The sequence below is a fragment of the Anoplophora glabripennis genome, unplaced genomic scaffold (genome assembly GCF_000390285.2).
Source record: "Anoplophora glabripennis isolate ALB-LARVAE unplaced genomic scaffold, Agla_2.0 scaffold87, whole genome shotgun sequence".
Classification (NCBI taxonomy): domain Eukaryota; kingdom Metazoa; phylum Arthropoda; class Insecta; order Coleoptera; family Cerambycidae; genus Anoplophora; species Anoplophora glabripennis.
Window position 1 is genome coordinate 1264661 of NW_019416928.1, and position 19468 is coordinate 1284128.

General features: G+C 32.4%; 1 protein-coding gene across 7 annotated transcripts; it reads right to left on the reverse strand.

The window, feature by feature from the left end:
* Nucleotides 1-578: 578 nt before the first annotated feature.
* LOC108907192 (cytoplasmic dynein 1 intermediate chain) lies at nucleotides 579-18826 on the reverse strand. Of its 7 annotated transcripts, none has more exons than XM_018710752.2 (11): nucleotides 18517-18826; nucleotides 17895-18207; nucleotides 17330-17463; nucleotides 7809-7829; nucleotides 6998-7045; nucleotides 3765-3917; nucleotides 3543-3696; nucleotides 2855-3227; nucleotides 1435-1827; nucleotides 1117-1383; nucleotides 579-1061 (listed from the first exon to the last, which is right to left on the reverse strand). In XM_018710752.2, exons 2-11 carry the CDS (start codon nucleotides 18188-18190, stop codon nucleotides 900-902), a joined length of 2001 nt encoding a protein of 666 aa, XP_018566268.1. In that variant the 5' UTR covers nucleotides 18191-18207; nucleotides 18517-18826; the 3' UTR covers nucleotides 579-899. The 7 variants fall into 7 exon arrangements, with proteins under 7 accessions (XP_018566268.1, XP_018566273.1, XP_018566267.1 ...); XM_018710757.2 differs by having other exon boundaries at nucleotides 3765-3941; XM_018710751.2 differs by lacking the exon at nucleotides 7809-7829 and adding an exon at nucleotides 11862-11894.
* Nucleotides 18827-19468: the final 642 nt, after the last annotated feature.

Genomic DNA, 19468 nt, shown 5'->3' on the forward strand with positions numbered 1-19468 from the left:
TCGCCCTTCCACAAATAAGAAGTGGATCTTATTTGTGGAAGGGCGAAACGGGCGGTGACTATGAAACGCCCTCATTATAGCCAGCCTTCTCTATCGCATGGATTTCTATGGCTTACTTTATCGCTCTCACGTAACTTCAGATAGATCATCGGTACTTTCCTACCCTGTATGTATAGAAGTATGTGTTCGCAACACAAATTTCTTAACCTAATATTCTTGCCGACTTACTGAAACTGACCTAAGAACATAAAACATTTGAACCAGATATTTCTTCTTCTTCTAAGAGCTATTAAAATTTGCGCGAATTCAAATCTAAGAACAGGTTACTACAAATGAAGAATGCAAATTGCCAAATAAAAATAAAAACTTATTAACGGTGAGTTTTATTAAGTAATAAATATGTACAGAATGTACACTCTGGTACATTATAGTACAGATGTAACAATTAAGTATAAAAAGTACTAAATATTTTGTTATACATAAAAAAAAATAAATAGCTATATACAGGCACAATGGAACAAAAATAAGGTAAAAAAAATTAAGTAATGCAAGAAAAATATGGTATTTAGGACACAAAATTCCATTTTATAGATCAATATTTATTTTTAGTTCTTTTAAAGCATATACAATAATATCGAAAAAATGACGAGAAACATCTATTATCAATTCTCAATCATTTTTTTCACAGTCCATGTTTTATTTTATCTCTCGTTTATTCCTTGGTATCCGTGTATTGTTGTTAGAACGATTACAGATACTTTAGTTGCCCCAGAAAAGTAATCCCTTACCACTTTTTTTTTACTAATATATTTTTTATGACACAATTTATAATTTTCAGCTGTAATAAATAATTCCTTTATAATTATAAATATGTTACTTTAAACCTAAATTAAAACTAATTATCGCATTGGAGTTGACGTTAAAGAACCCATACTAGTCAGAGACGTACTTGAAATCGAGTAATTCAGCTTTTCTAACTCCTCATCCACTTGGTTGTTCCTCAGTTCTTGGGTGGTGTATAAAAATTTATTCCATTCATCGTGTCTTGGATGGGCAAAACTCTGTAAAAAAACACATCAAGTTGACAAAATTTATGACTGTTTCGTAAGTGATCACCTCTGCAACGTCGTAGACCCAGATTTTCCCTTGGTTGTCACCCACAGTAACGTGCAAACCTGACGGAGTCCAAGACACTTTATTCAATGCAGGATTACCCTCTACGTTTATACTCGCCGTGGGAACTTCCGTATCTTGATTTAAATTCCACAAATCTAACCTACCGCTTCCGTCGACCGCCGCGAACAACGCCGGATGTGTAGGAGACCATTTGACATCCAAAACGTAATCCCCATTATCCTCAAACGAATAGATAGGTTTGGAATCCTAAAAATGAAAACTTGTAACTTATTCTGCACCTACAACTCGAATCGTCACCTTCAGACTCCATAATTTTATAGTCCAGTCGATTGACGAAGTTAAGAACATGTGCGAGAAGTCGATTCCTCCCTGGACGCCGTTCACGCTAATACCGGTAATGGGACCCTGATGACCGTCGTAGGTATCGGTGATGCCGGCTTTCGCCCCGTGCCTGCAGGCCGAATATGCGGCACCTTCCTCGCTACCAACTACAAAGTTATTAACATCGGAATGTGGAAAATCTAAGCAAGTAACCGCAACAGGCTTCGACTGCATACGATGTAAATCCAATATTTCCTGTGGTTGGCCCAGCATATCCAGGGACCAGGAGCATAAGCGCCCGTCGGTAGATATGCTGATTAAGTTGTGCGCGTTTTGAGTGCCAACTACACTCATGCAATATACCGGATGCTATAAATGCATACACGAGTCACATTAAAAATAATGTTACTAATTAGTAGCCTTGATTTTCATTATTGGTAGTCGATGGTGGTAAAGTCTTTCCAAAGTCAGTTGAACATGTATAAAAACGCCTAGCAATAAAATTTAACGAATTCCATAGGCGTCCCAAAAAAATTTTTTTACTAAAGGTACGAAATAATAATTTGTATATAATTTGTAGAAAATTTCTATTATAATATGTTCATTTGGATAACATCAAAAAACATTTACATATTGTCAGGCAATTTGTCAACAACTGAAATTTATGGATGGTCGCCCAGTGCGGCTGTGTTTGTGCGCCGTTTGCCCGCGCGCGCGTTTTTCAACTGAGTGTATACATTCCCACCACCTCCACATTTAGTTCGATCAGACCTGTATATGGGTATGGCTAGATAAATATGGGGACAAGTTTTTCAAATATTTCAGTGCCGAGTTGTTGCGTAGCGACCGAACCTGGTACATACTGCTTAGCACTTTGATCTTCAATTCAGATCGGAAAGACTATAATTAAGGCTGAATTTAAAATAAAAATATATATTTTTACTTATCAATGTTTCATCATTATATGTAGACATCCTCAGAATACTACAATAAACTTGTTACGATTTAAAATATCTTAATAAATATATGTCACGAGGAGATTTACTGTGCTATAAGATCGGTGACAAGTAGAGGTCGAGAATATCTATACCATTGACTATTGTTGATTATTAAGTACTCGGTGATCGGTAACTATCGATACTTTTCAGTTGTATAAAAACATATTGTCTAAAAATATACAGGGTGTAGCTAAGGTTAAGAAAGTGCAGACTTATCTAACTAGTGGCAACCTAGGCCACGCTATAACAACCTGAAAAACCGTGATATGTTAAATATCCTAAGGATGTCACAATACATACAGTAACAAAAGAGTGTTTTCTTTGAAATTTAGCCTTTATTCCCACCTTTGACTACTAATAAGTGATATTATAGATGACAAACTGAGAAACCAACTTACAGTATGTGCTGATGCAGAAAGCGGTGTTCTCTGAATTGGAGTCCTCTTTTGGACACGGTTATCCCACAATACTATTTGTCCAGAGTATGTTCCGCCTAGTATTAAGTTAGGGTGAAACCTGGCAAACGTAGTGGACAACACAGCGCTTTGGCAATGAAATATATATTCAGGTGTGGTCTTTTTGAATTTAGTATTCCAAACTAAAACGACACCGTCCGGATCGTTGGGCGACTCTTCGTTGTTATTGTAGGAAGCCAACAGCAGTTCGGGAAATTGAGGAGACCAGTCCAGTGATGTCACGGTACGGTTTCTCGACCATCTTTCGTCGAAAAAGTGACGGTTTAACGAGATCCTTTGATGAGATTTTTCATCCCTTTAAAATCCAAATGGATATTAAGTTCCTTTGAGGCAAAATTATTCTGTTACGAATTTTATTATGTTTATACAGGGTGAAGCTTTAAGAGGAGGGTCAGTTTTTTAGGGTATGTGTTCCCCGGTATACTAATCTGAAATTATTATTTTTTAAAAAACTGGTCAGTTCCCAAACTCGGTTGTATGTGTAGTGTTGCTTGCTGTCACCTTTTTCAATCAACACTCATTAAAGTTGCACCCTTTTTGGTGAGAACTCAATAACATTTATTAAATAAAAGTTAAAAAAAAAGCCTACAAAATTTTCAAATTTACTCACAGCGCCTCTTCTCCTAAACACCCTGTGTAATCCATGTATATGTCGACGCTCTCACAAAGAGCCCTTTCCATAATTCTTCCCGACTTATCCATGAAGTGTTGAAAGTCTTCCGAAAGGATTATCATCTGCTTCTCCTCTTCGCTAAGTTCCCTCACTGACGGACATGAAAAGGAAACAAAACTCAATACTTCCACACACACCATAGCACGATAAAAATTATACCTTCCTTTAACTCTTCCTTCTTCTGTTCCTGCTCCACAGCCGTCACGGCAGGCTGAACTTCTTTCACCTGGGGCAGACCGTGCGGTAGGATGCCCGGAGGCAGCTTGCTTCCATATCCACCGAGATGTGGTAGGCTGCCCTCCTCGTCTTCACCTTGTCCATCGTCATACGTCAAAACTGTGGTGAATAAGGGATACGCTCTTTGTGTCACTCACTCATCATTCACACGACACTTCATTCGCAACTGAGTTACAACTTTAATCTGTTTTATTGTTAAGTAAGAAAACGCATGTGACATGCAATACAGGGTGGCCTTGTTTCATATTCTGAAAAGACAGGAATCGGTTATTGAAAAATAAGCTTACTTTGCTCTTTAAGCTTTTGCCATGTTCTAAAAGTGAATATGTTTGTTACATCTCAACAATCCGTGGGTACACATGTTCGCAAGTGACCCATTTTAAGTATTATGTCAAGAGCGCCAGCCTGACGCTGACGGCCTAACCGTTGCAAGAGTCAAGAAACAGTGTGTAACGTGGGATATGATTCCCGGAAGAGGACTATGGCAGATTGGTGCCAAGGACCAGATACTTATACCTGCGAACGACTCCACACCAGGAAGACTCTTCAGCGAACCCTTGCCCTGACAACATATATTTTTCCCTACACTTTTACTTACCGTTGAGAGAGAGTTCTGTTTTGCTGCACGCCAAAAGCAACCCTCACATCTATAATGAATTTGAATGAAATTTGGTACGACTTGTATTTAAACTCCCTTCATTTAAAAGGTAGTCTTTTAGTTAGTTGGTACCATTTTAGTTTCCAATGACATGCAACCAGGGTACACCCCCTATTTCTTTGTCGTTAAAGGTTTACTAGTTTTTTTTTTAAAACAAAAAGTAACAAATTTAGATGGTACTATCCAAAATCTGCAACCCCTTACTATTTTTAAGCTTGTGATGTTTACAAGCTATTTCGTTTTTGTTTTGTGGAAATATAGATCCTTCTTATGTTGCTCTACAAATTCATTGGTGATCGAAACAGAACAATTATACACAGCATTAGATCGATCCGTTAACACCGATAAATAATAATGAGAAAATAAATTTTTACAAAAAACCAATACAAGGTGTTAATTGAGTATGTTGATAAATTTTAAAGGGTGAGTTTGAGTGAATTGAAACCAAAAAAATTATAAAAACATAATTATTCATCTAATTAAAAGAAAAAATTCAATGGAAGCGACGCCACAGAATATTTTGAAAAATTTTCACTACTAAAAATATATTTCTCAGTTTATTGAAAAACGCACCATTATAAATTTATTAGATTTTTTAACTTTCATTAACATTACCAAGCCCTTCATAATACAATGTAACTTTAGTAGTAACTTGTTTTGCAAAAAAGATCATCCGATTTTTTTTTAATTCAAAATTGATCAAATAATCTTCTCTTACAATTTGTCGACTATTTAATAATTATCCCTCTTCTTCATTTACCCAATTTATATAAAATTGAATATTTTGTCTCGCGAGCTTTGAGATTTTTTTTTAATTTCAAAATAAAAAGAGAAAATACCTAGTAAGTGGCACTTTTCCTCAAAAAATAATACTGAGACATTACATTTTTTGAAAAACTTTAATGCTCTCCCCGAGACAAAATTTTACTACAGCAAAGTAAATTTATTTGTCAATAACCAATCCGTTCCCATAATTTTACAATTTAAAGAGAAATCACCCTGCGTACGATTAAGGAAATATATTACATTTAGTAATGAAAAACAGATTACAAGTTTCACGCCACATAAGTAGTCATATTTTCCGATATCTCATCAAATTTATTTCAATTATTACTATTCCCAAAAATTTCTATATCGAGCTAAAATAATTACTCGCTTTAATTTGTCAAAATGATAACAGAAACATATTTCTACAAGGTTGTAACAAGAATATTTTCGATAAGTGTGACTACTTTTGTGTGCCGTTGTTATCTTAATACAAAATTTTATTAAAAAATAAAATATTTAGTCAGTAGCATACTTAAAGTAAAATACTAGAACCTAATCACTAGCTAAATATTGCTTTGAAGGCGTAAAAAGGATGGCATAAAAATATCTAAGGGAAAAAGAGGGAAATTGTCAATATCGTTTGTATCTAAAGCGGTAGTATCAAAAGAATAACACCACGCATAAGTGAGAGAAACGTCATGCTCTAAAATTAAAAGTATATATTCCTTCCAAAGTGTTTAAAAGATGTGCACATGTTAATTTTTATAAAATGAAAAGAAGCAAGGCGATTAGTGACCGATTTTCACTATTAAATCTTCCCAAAATTGGGATTCCCTACTAAAAATTATAATTTTACTATTAAAGCTAAATTTTATATTTATATTTGGTCCAAACTACATGTTGAGAACAAATATTTTGACAAATTTGAAACAGGAATTTTCAATATTACATCACTTCTACAATTTAAATAATTTTGCAAAAAAAATTCAAATACAATTATGAACATTATGATGTTACATTAATGAAATGTCAGTGAGCAATATCAATTATTTTTTGTGAATATGTATTTATTTTTTTTACATATAAAAGCAAATAATTATGTTATATTACCTACTTTCTAAATATGCATTAATCATTCTGTGAAATTTTGAATATGCACTCTTTACGCATTAAAAGTATAAAAGCAAAAATAAACCTGAATACAAAAAAGAGATAAACAAAGTTTATAATATATAAAACAAAATAAATAAATTTGATCAAATCATAATAAGTATTTGGTAAAAATGTACTCCCAATTAAAAAAAAAAGTATATTTGTCTTTTATTTTCCAAACGAAGTAAAAATCGGTCTTCGGTCAGTTTTAGTGTGATTTCCAATATTTATATAAGCCTTTAGTTAGAAAGACTCATGTTTCATAATCAACAACATCTGATACAAATTCACAAATTAATTATATAGATACTGTGATGAAAATAAATTAGAAATCTTTGTGCATTTTATGGAAAATTAATTTACACATACAACAAAAGTTTAAACCTGATTTTGAGTTTGAAATGTGATTAATGAAATGAAATTAGAGGAAACCCACTACAACTTCAATGTATTAGTAAAGTAAAAAAACAGTTCTTAACTAGGGCTACTTCCGCAGTGTCATTCCATATCACGGTGCAGTGGTTACGGTAAAAAATAACCCGATGTAGAAAAAATATAGCCTGAAGCACAAACCTACCTGTGAACTCATCCTCCCATTCTAAACCAGGATTAAGATTGTACTCATCTTGTAAAGGGAAAGAACAATCAAATATTAGGGATAGATATTAGACAATATTATGAATCTACATTTTTGATGGCTTAAATTTTTTTCAAATTTAGAACAAAATTAAACGACTGTGTATGACTGAAAACATTTGTTCCAATTACATTTTTTCCTAGACAACAACTGGTTAAAAATATATTCCATTTGACTATAGCTTTTACCGAAAAACCTATAATAGAAGAAAATCTTAACTAGCCATGTTCAAATTCAAGAAACTATTTTATACCTTCAATCAATTCATTGCACAAAGAGCAAAGTTTAAATAAAAATAAATGGTTCACACTTTTTTTTAATCAGGTGTGTATATTTAATTTATTTAGCCTAGAACATTTTTAACCAGTTTTCTAAGTAGTGTTAATTACTCATGCTATTAATAGAAAAATATTAGTAATTTAATAGTATTATAGTTAGCATAAAATCATACATTAATAGAACACATGAATATTTTCATAGTAACCTGGTCTATTCAATCAAACAACAAAGCAACATTACAAAAAGCCAATAGTACATATGCACCCGTCCCCAAAAAAAAAACAAGTTTCAAGTGTGTTCTAAAGCTGTACACGGTGTGAGCACTATAGTTTTCTCATACATTAGGAATAGAAAAGTAAGAAAACTTACTAATACCAAATAGGATATAAATAATCTTAATAAACATTTTCTGCAAAGGATACGGATATGGAATATTGCTAGAAGCAAACAAAAATATGAATGTTTAACTTACCGTAGTAATCAGTGGCATGTGCTAGGAATAAAGGATAAAAAAAGTATATTAAAATAGATTGAAATAATAATTTACCATGTTGATAAAACTTAGAAAAAAAATTATAAGATAAATGTAAAAATATTTATTATTAAGTATCTAAAATTTCGTTACTTGGCCTTGATTACAGTAGCATAATTCAACAGAATCATATCAGTCACTTTCAAGAGCTATTAAATATTTAGAATGACAGATATGATCAACTACATTAAAAAAATATTGAACATCAACCCCTTTGATACCTCATACACATAGTTTTTTTAGTTACTTTTGATCGATTGATTTCCTATTTAGAAAAAATCTATTAGAGGCTTCTTGAACCTTTTACTGCAGAAAATATAAACGCACTAACTTTAATTTGTGAAGTGTGTATGTTTATCGTATAAAATTATTTCTATACATTTAGCTGAAACAATACTCGTATGAAAAAATGCAAGCAGCAACATAGACTCATGCGTTCATCTAATCTGGTGTGTGCTAAATTTATAATATTGCAAACAACAATTGGGCATATCCTAGGAGTTCAGATATTCTATTTATATTGGAAATTGACATAATCCTTCATAAGCAGAAGTTTTCCAGAATGAACCACTGGTAATTACTTCGTCACTTTTTTTTTGTAACAGTCAATGCCTACGAATTGAGCCCAACTCCCAATATAACCAGAAATATAATAATGAAAATACTTTATATTCTTAGATCAACCATCAAACTATGTAATACAGTGTTTTAAATACACAAAGCAGGGAAACATGTAAATAAAAAAACTAGAAACAAAATTTATCATTTTTTTAAATTTATATTACTATTGGTTTGCAATATTAAAAGATACATTTTAAAATGAAAGGAAACTACATTAATAAATTTATTTTACACATTAAATATGTAAATTTTAATAATTAGTTTGCTAAACTTTACCAGGTACACAGAACCCACTACTAGTAATAAGCACAATTAGCAAGTTTCCGGGTATTCTAATAGAGGCTCAAAATTGGTGCACATGATTCTATATACAGTTTGTAACACTAAATGTAGGTCATTATGGAACTTAAACAGAAAACTGAAATTTCACATTTCTAGTAAATTTCTAGATATAATTTTTTCTCAATTAATATTGAAAAAAGGGAAATTTGCACTTCGGTATTTTCGGTTCTTAGGTCCATTGAAGAGGTACAGAATAGTATGGCATTGTTAGATTTCAGATAAAAAAGTTCTAATACATTTTTTAAAAAAATGGCCCCTAAAAAAGTTATAGCAAATTTTTTGAAATTATAGTTTTCAAAATAGCGTTTTTTGTATTATTTTGCAACATGTTATTTTAAAGTCACCATATTTTTTTAATACTACCTAATGTAGACAAAGCATGAAACATTAAAAAAAAATAAAAAATTTTAGTGTTTTTAAAAAATTTCTATTTTTTGCTTGATTTAAAATATTAACTAATATTGACATGTTAATGGGCACACGTTACTAAATATAAATAATAGTTATAGTGTGTTACGGTATATATGTCACTCTGGGAAATTTTCCCGAGTCTTATATGACGTAACACACGAGTGCCATACAAAATTTTATCCAACACTTTCATAGAATTTAGTTATAATAATAAATAAAAGTAACTTAAAATTTCAAGTTGTCAATGTCAGGAAAAGTAATTTAACGAAATGAATGTATTTTTAAATATTACAAAAGATATGAGTGTCAACCTAAATTGTGTTTGTAACCAAGGGTTGTCAATAAATAAATATTTTTTAGTTGAAATCACGTTGAAATGCTAAAATCAAGACTGAAAAAATGGATAATGTGGAAATTCCATCTGAAATTTTAGAAAAAGCTAATACGGCTACTGCAGGCATCATTCCAGAGAAATCAAAATCTATATACAACAAAGAACTGAAGGAATTTTCTTGCTGGCTTATTTTTTCAATTTAAGTAAGAAATTAGCTCCATCCACATTGTGGACTAAATATTCCATGTTGAAGTCAACTTTGAGAGTTTACAAAAACAGAAATTTCTAAATTCGAAAGACTAGTGGGATTTCTAAAGTCTAAGCACAAACATTTTCAACCAAAAAAATCCAAGGTCTTAGAAAAAGAACAAATTGAACAATTTTTGCGCGAAGCCCTAGACAAAGATCATCTTATGAATAAGGTAGGTTCTACTGAATAGTTTAACTAAGTTATATTTTAACTGTTGGTAAATTAATAAGCTATCAAAAATCCCTAATGTTGTTGCACGATTTTTGGGCTTGACAGGTTCTAATTTATATACAGGGCATGGCTTGCGTCGCGCATCTGCAACTCTCTTGGCCAATGCTGGAGGGGATATTACAACACTCAAACGCCACGGTGAATGGAAGTCATCTACCGTGGCAGAAGGTTATATAGAAGAGTCAATTTCCAGCAAAATTGATATTGCTAAAAAGATACAAGGGGTGCAGACTCCTGAAGCAAGCACAAGCAAAGGGACAATCTGTTCTATAAATTTACCACAATCACAAAATGATTCGAATAATCCTTTGGCATCAAATTACGGCTTTACCATAAATGTTAATGTTAATATTAATAAGTAGGTAGATTGTAAGTTTGTAGCATTTTAGGTTATTTGTTGACTTGTCACTGTTTTAAATTGTTTTTCTGATAAAAACTAGAAAAATAAACCAAACATTTGTCTTTTTATGATTTCTATAAGTTACTAGTGGGTTATAAGTCATAACTTCCAAGTGACTTATGACTGATAATTCACTAGTGACTTATAGGCCATATTAATCCTTTAAAACCAAAGAAATTATAGTATCACTATATACAAGTGTTGGATAAAACTAATTTATATTTTGAAATAGCTGTTTTTATTAAAGTACACAATAAATAATAAAAACATTACTAACCTGACAGATTTAAATTTTTTTTAAAACCATTTCAAGTTTTTAATAAGTTCTTATTTTTTTAAAGCACTCTGTTTAGTTTGTGAATTATACATAACCTCCACATTAACTTCTAATTTAGGTGAATACTATAATACACCTGATTCAATATAACCACAGGGTTCTAGGCGGGCAAAAGACAAATAGCCAACTTTAATATGACAAAACCAAAATAGCTGAATATGTCACCCTTTTATTTGATTAAATTTATTTTAGCTCAGTTTATTGGTTTATAAGGCATTTGTACATGATAAGCAATTTTAGTTTTTACTGGAATTGAAATAGAATTTGTCTAGAGCAGTCTTTTAAAGTGGTATTTAGTGAAGTGACTCGTCTAGTAAGTGTTCAGTGTTTAATGTCAGCACGGTGGGTTTCTGTGCCATTATCGTTAAATTTCAATGTAAAATTATGAAATAACTCATACTAATCAAGAAAGACGAGATTTGAAAAGGACGCATGCCACAGCTCTCAACTAGGCACGTGCTCGCGACTGGCGCACGCGGTTATTTGAGGTTACGCTAGCCTGCCCAAAAATGGAGTATAAAAATTGAGAAAATAAAAACGTTTCTTGACGGAATTTGACAAAACACACTTATATGTGTTTCCAAAGGCCAAAAGTAGCCTCCATATAAATATAACCCCATTTCAAATGTATATGAGCTTGATTTATTTTATTAACGGCTTGTATTGCTATAAATCCGAACACCCCCTGAAGATCCTTTACAAAAAATATGAAATTACGTTTTCTGCTTATTCGAGTTTATTTGGAATTTCTTTAAGCATTCGAATGAGCTTACGAGCAACATCCTATTCCCCGAACATCATGAAATAAAAAGCAAAGCACATACATTACAGTATATACAGATTTAAGTGAATAGTTGAAAAAAGAATATATTTCCGATTTTCTTTTTTCTTACAACAACCGTAACAAAAAGATTAATGGTAAATGTTCTAAATTAATTTATTATTAATATTATTATGTAACAAACATTAAAGTTCAGCATAATTTAGGAACAAATCAGGTGCCGTACAGCCGCAGTGCAATTAAATTATACATATAGTGTACTAATATTGAATCATGCAGACTCTACCTTTTCTGGGCCTCCACCAGTCCTCCATGTAGCCTTTAAGAGGAGAAGAAGAACATGAAGATCCTTGTTAGCATTTGCAATATAATCAATTTGTCACTTAAGTCTAATAACAAATCGTAATTCTTAAAATGTACAAGTTTGCAAAAAAAAACAACTCATGACTGTATTGCATTTATCTATTATTATTTAAAAAATATAATTTTTTCCTACAGAAGAAATCTTTTTTATGATACATTTATTCAGAACAAAATTACCGTCTACACACTTAAGTAGTTCCAAAAAGGGGCACAAAAAAGAGTTCTTAGATTTCATAAATTAAAAAAGAAAGAGTACGTTCCAAACTACTTATTATGATCTGACGCCGCAAGGCTGAGAATGCAAACTATATAGAAATTTGCTTTCACTGTAATTGGTGATTTACCTTTAGCAAATATACAGGGTGTTCCACCTGAGGGGGATTCTTCTGTAACTCTGTAACTGTAGAATTTATAAAAAAATGGCTTTAATAAATGTTGTCTGGAATCATTTTTAGCTTTAGAGGGTGTTCTTTAGAGGGGGTGGGTAACTTTGTTATTTTAAATGGAACACCCTGTATATTATTGCGTTTTTGAATTCCTTGGTTACTATTAGGTAGAGTTTATTAAATGTACATGGTGTTTAAAACTTACCGCTTTCGAGATAATCAGTTGTATTTAAAAAAAAAAAAAATCACAATTTCAGCTCTCTAAATGAGGCTAGATAGCGTCTAAACCGTAAGAGTTAGAAACCTGCAGTTTTCACAGTTCGCTTTCACATAAATTACTCTATCTTGTCATCATCTGTGAGCAAAACATGTACGTTATTCAGACTCGGAAATACTGAGACCTACATTTAATAAACTTACAAGTTGAAAAACATTTTTTTTCAAATGGAATGATCCATATTAATTGTTCTGGGTGAATTCAAAATTGAATGCCCTTTCGACTGATATAAGGTTGTCCATACTTCAACAGTTTTCCAGAAAAATCAGATTATTTTCTAAAGTCCGAAAAAGTAGTTATGTAACAGCGTCAAGAAGGCCTTGCAAATGGCGACATTCCTTTAGCTACACTTCGAAGAATGTGGATGCAACATGATAGTGCTTCACCTCACAATACCTCTGCAGAAGTTGCGACTTCTTTTTTGGGGATTTAAAAAAGCAAAGTTTACGTTACACCACCACCTACCACGGAAGATATGTGGCAGTGCATTACAGTAGTATTTCAAGAAATTACGACACAGACATGCTGACCAATGTTGAACAGTCTTTTAAAAACGAATTTGTTTGTGTATTAATCAAAATGGACACTTCGAGCAATTGATGTAAATGTTGCGTTTGTTTTAGTTGTTAGTGGTTTATTTTGTTTGTCAAACCACTTTTTAAACATGCCAGTAAATATTGTCACTGTCAGTCACAGGACTCATAAAATGTGAGGGAAAGTAGGTTTGCGAGGTCTTCTTGACGCTGTTACATAGCTACTTTTTCGGACTTTAGAAAAGAACCCAATTTTTCTGGAAAACTGTTAAAGATAAGTATGGACAACCTTATATCAGTCGAAAGGGCATTCAGTTTTGCATTCACCCATGATAATTAATATGGGTCATTCCATTTGAAAAAAAAAAGTTTTTCAATTCCTAAAATTATTAAATGTAGGTCTCAGTATTTCCGAGTCTGAATAACGTACACGTTTTGCTCACAGATGGCAAGATAGAGTAATTTATGCCAAAACGAACTGTGAAAACTACAGGCCTCTAACTCTTACAGTTTAGACGCTATCTAGTCTCATTTAGAGTTGAAATTGTGATTTTTTTCAAAAACAACTGTTTATCTCGAAAACGGTAAGTTTTAAACACCATGTACATTGAATAAACTCTACCTAATATTAACCAAGGAATTCAAAAATGCAATAATATACAGGGTGTTCCATTTAAAATAACAAAGTTATGTAAAGCCCACACGGAATGAAAACATCCAGTAGTGCTAAAAATATTTCCTTTACATGGCCCACATATTATTCCAGGCAACTTTTATTAAAACCATTTCTTTATAAATTTTACAGTTGCAGAGTTACAGAAGAATCCCTCTTAGGTGGAACACCCTGTATATGCTTTACTATTTTTTTCCAAATATTTTCAATAATTAGGTACATCACCAAGCCCAATATGTGTGTTTATTTAGCCAGAGGCCTAAATTCCAGTTAGATTAATAATATTTTAAAAAACATGTATAATTAATAAAGAAACAGTTTAATTTCGTTGAGGCCAAAGTCAAAAAGCAAAAGATAAAAAATTTTATCTACTGCAACAGAACTTTGAGATGCATTGTGCGTTAGAGAAATTATTTATTTCAAAACTGGGTTATACACAGTCCGGCTATTAAGTTTTAAGACTGATTTTGTTGTGGCGAAGTGCGTGGTGTGATCTATGTGCGGCCAAGAGAACTATGTAGTGGGAAGCTTTCCGAACGACCGAAAAAAATTTCCTCAGTATACGTGTATCTACCACGAAGTTATAAGGTTTTGCGTAAAGCAAGGTTTTTGATAGTTGCCATGGAAACGGACATTGAACAGCACATAGTAATCAAGTTCTGTTATAAAAACTAAAACAGATACGGAAACGTAAAACTGTTACAAACAGCGTACGGTGAGGATCATATCCTGCTGCATTCCTGTGGCTTGGTAGGTTTCGTGATGGCGTGCACGACGACAGAAGGACCACGCACAAGCCGAACGAACAGAAACATCGAATCAACCATCAGAATGTCCCGCCAATCACAAAAACCTCCCGAACCATAAGAACACAGTGGGAAGTGATAAACATTCCTCACCGTACACCGTTTGTAACAGTTGATACGTTTCCATGACTATTTTACTGGCTTTAAAACAGAACTTGATCGTTGTACACTGTTCGATGTGTGTTTCCATGACAACTATTAAAAAAACTCATTTCACGAAAGACATGATAACTTCGTGGTAGATACACGTATACTGATGAAATTTTGTTCGGTCGCTCAGAAGGCTTCCCACTACGTAGTTCCATTGACCGCACATAGATAGCGGTCACAATAAAATCGGTCTTAAAACTTAATAGCTGGACTGTGTAAAGTAAAAGAACATATAAATTATACTTGAAAAGTGGCTCTTCTTGTAATAATACTGTCTTTTTTTTTATTAACAAAATCCCTCAGAGTTAACAAAGCGTAGCATTTTTAATGAGGCGCAGAACGTGAATAAAAGAAAATATAAAATTATGAGTTTAACATTGTTACCCTTAGATTTAATATATTTTAAAAAAGAATAAAAATATTAAGGACCTAATATGTATACTGTTTATAGTTAATTATTTTCAGTGAAATACAATAAAACCAATTTGCATAAAAACAAAGTTTGAGTGGCCTTTTAAAGAGAATATTTGCATATTAGTACTGTCATGTACCTAACTAAAATTAGTGTAAGTCACAAAATTTAGAACAGCTTGAAAAATGAAATAAAAACCGTAACATACTCACAGGACTTTTTCCAATATCCAAAATAATCTTTTGCAGCATCAAAATATGAACATTTGTAGTCAGTTTTTAAAACATTTGTCAAGCACAGAAATACATATATGCTAGCAGGAGAGAAAGCCAAGAAATCCAAATGCCAAAACAAAGATAAACAATACAAAAATATAAAAAAAAACAGAAAATTATAAATGCAAAGAAAAATTTGAGCCACCAATTGAACAGCTATGAGAAATTAATAAATTTATTTCTGTGTTTCCTTCCATGTAGCTAAATAGAAAATTATACATAATTTGTCAAATAAATTGCCAACATGCTCGATTAGTAAGGAAAAAAATTGAAACAAGTTTAACATTGTCTACATAAGGTGTCAAACGTCACATTTCTAGTAACAATGTTATCAAGTTCGAAAACAAGACTTTTTTGAAAATGTATATTTTCTAAAGATGGTAGCAGATATTTTTTAAGATCTGGGAAAATTTATACGGGGTGTAACAAAAAGTAACCAACACACTTTAAGGACAAATCGAATTCATAAATTGACATTACAGATGTTATATAACATTTCAATTTTTTGGAATTGGGAATTTTTCCTGAGTTTCATCTGCATTTCAAGTTTGTGGGTTTGTTTCTGCCACACACCGTATAAAGTCTTTTAATATAAACATTACCCAAATAATTAAGCAAATATCTCAGTTAGGTTCATCAACAAATAAACTGTAACCGCAACAACTAGGTGAAATAGACTTTTTCAACCAATGATATTGTGGGGAACAACTAGTTTGTGAACTATGTGACACTTCAACATTGACCTACATCAACAAATCCAATAATACCTAATACTAAAAAGGTTTCCAGACAAGTTTAAAGTAGCTTTTTTTGTATTTGACATAGAATCCATCATTCAAATTTGGTCAAACGTGTTAGTTACACCCTGTACAATAGTTATTGTAAATAAAAGATAGTATAGTATATTTTCATATAGTGGAGTTTGGTTACTTTGAATAACTGACCGTAGTCGTATATATATTACAAGATATGAATAAAAACTAACTTTTTTAAAAATTTATACTTAGAAAATGGTGTGGAGTAATATTTACAAAAATAATCGAACGCTACATTTCGAAGAAATAAACCAAATTTCTGATCTTTTCAAATGAAATAACAGTGATATAGGTTAGATAGTTATTAGACGAGGTTTGATCAAAAAATAATGGGACTTTTAAAATTGCATGTGTAGTATCTTGTCTATCGAGTTGATCCTTTTTCTGGGTATTGGTAGCACTGTCAGTGACATACATGTCAATTTTTAGGCAACTGCCACGCTTGAAGATTAAATAAATACTTTCTGAGAAAATTAACAATTCCCGTTACATTTTTATCAAACCTCATATATCTAATTGTAACGAAGATATCTCCAAAAGTGTTACATGTATTATAATAGAAAGAGATCATTGTTAGTTTCCAAGGAATGAAGTATTAGTCCAATGTATTACTATTAGTGATTTACTTACGAAACACTGCAACCCTTTCCAACAATGTAAAGATTTACAGAGTGCTCTATTTAAGAAAGTATTGCTTTCAAATCACACCTTATTTACCAAGTAAAAGAAATAAAGAGAGTGGAATTTTATGTCTTTCAATGCGAACAGATTCGACCCTTATTTGTTATTTGAATGATGTTATAACCCTACTCTACTGTATACTCTATACTGTATACTGTATAACACCCAGTTGAGAAAATATACCTTTTCAGTACCTAATTAAACTATTTATTTTCACAGAATTCGTGGATCTGTTTTACACACTATTTCAGCTTCCACGACTGATCCTGAGATAATTTATGAATACCGATTGTTTAAAATAACACCCTTTACAGAAATGTTTAGTTTCAACTCTTCACATAAAAAAAGAAGCTTTATATAATTTAATATCAGTGTTAACTTACCGTCCCTGACATCATGTCCTGTGTTAGCAGTTTGTGTCTGTTTAGTGTATACCACAATTTCTTTTGGGGGTATATTAGTACTTTGGACTGCTACGACGCTCAATTGCGGTACTTTCTTCTTGACAGCAATGACGCTGAAAAAATATGAATTGTTTTATTTCTCTCACGGTGAAAAAATGTATGCAATTTTTATATGCTTTTAAATGCAATTAAGAGCATTTTACATTTCAAGATGTTAAGACTATTTAAAAACACACTTAAACGTTTTTGGACTGCTTTGTACATTTCTGTATTTTTATTTGTAGCATAACTTAATTTTTTTCATATGTAACTATACATATTTGGAGATAATTATTTTAAGAATATTCAAATTCAAAATAATTAATATGCAATTCACATTCTTATAAGATACCATATACATATGATTCTCCTTGAACATCTTTTCATATTTGAAATTGTTAATTTTATTTTGAATTTTTTTAACAAAGACATTTAAGCAGTTAATCACATTCATTCCATTGGCACATTTTATTCAAACGGCAGTAACATAGATTTCTTTACTTACTTATTTGGTAAGCTACTGGGTTGAAGTGAGGTGTCGGGCGTATGATTTCTGCTTTGCTCGGGGGTGAGGGAATTAGCACTAGAAATACTGGATAAAACATCAGACACTGGAGTAACTCCAACTTCCCTCATCAATTCGTCCAGTTCTTTTCTGTCCCCACCTCCACCCATGATTGTTCGATTAGCAGCCTCTTCGACATCTTTAAGCTCCTTTTCACGTCTCCGACGATCTTTTTCTTCTCTTAATGCTTGCAATTTTGCTTTCTTACGTTCTAATTCAGCTCTTCTGTCAGACATTCTTGGTTTGGGTTTATCTAAAATTATATCCATATTTTTCGTAGCACTTTAAGTCGATTCCAATGAATCACACGAAAAAACAAATTAAATTCTACACATGCGTTTTATGAAATCATTGGTGGTGAAAAATCAATGGTGTGGAGTTGACTCCGGACAGTTATCCGCGACTGCGGCATTTTAGGTTTGATTGACTCAAACATTTAAAAAACAATGTGAAATCAGTCAAATTTAATTTTAAATAAGTAATTTTTTATTTTTCCAAAAGCAAAATGATGCAAATATCAAAATATATTCCCGTTATTTTTCTGTATTAAAATATAACGTACCTTAAGTAAATGTTTCTTGTAATCTTGTAATGAACTATAAAACTGTTATGGTTTTAAGAAATTATTAGACAAAACAAAGCCCGGCTTTTTAGAAAATATCTATTTTACTACGCCCGACGACCAACACCATTTTCAACCACTGGTGACGTAATCGATTTGTCATTTTCCTGGGAGGCCTGTCGTTTTGCAAACCAAATATACCTATATATATAAAATTTTCAAATGTAGAACTGCGATTGACAGTTAAGTAAATTATTTCCATAAATTCTGATAAAATATGTACAAATAATTTTATTACTTAATTACATCGAATCTGGACAAAAATGACAGAAATATGAGCAAAGGGCAAAGTTCAAATTGGTAACAATTTTGGTAGGGTTAGGGCATAACAAATTTATATGCTGTGGGAAACGAAATGCTTTGTGCCAGGGTTTAGTTAGGCACAGAATATTCTGTGGTATAGCTCGAATAGTCGATTATTGAAAATATTGAAATATCCCAGACCCAGACAACTGGCTTCTGAATTTGCAGCAGTGACCAGAGTGGTCCGAGTCACGGTCCGTATTCCAGTTCCTAGCGGGCAGCCGACCAGAGCACACGTGTTTTGTGAAAGTGTAGTGCAAGGAGCAAATTCTACCTGCCTTTATTAAGGCTACCTGGAAAGAATCCCTTTCTTTCCTTTTAATCACCGACCTAATCCCCGGCTTAAGCATAGACGCCGTCGGCATCTTTGTTACAGCACCTGTGCCGGGGTTATGCCCAGGTAAGTTTTTACTTATTTATCAGTTATTTGCATTACTTTAGAATACATTTCTTTAAAATTGCGACCCCCGACAAACAATATACCAGACAGACAAATACACCAAAAGACACGTACGCCCCCGTGAGGGGGCATCCCCACACGACTAACACTTACACACCTTCCCCCCCACACACACATACACACACACAC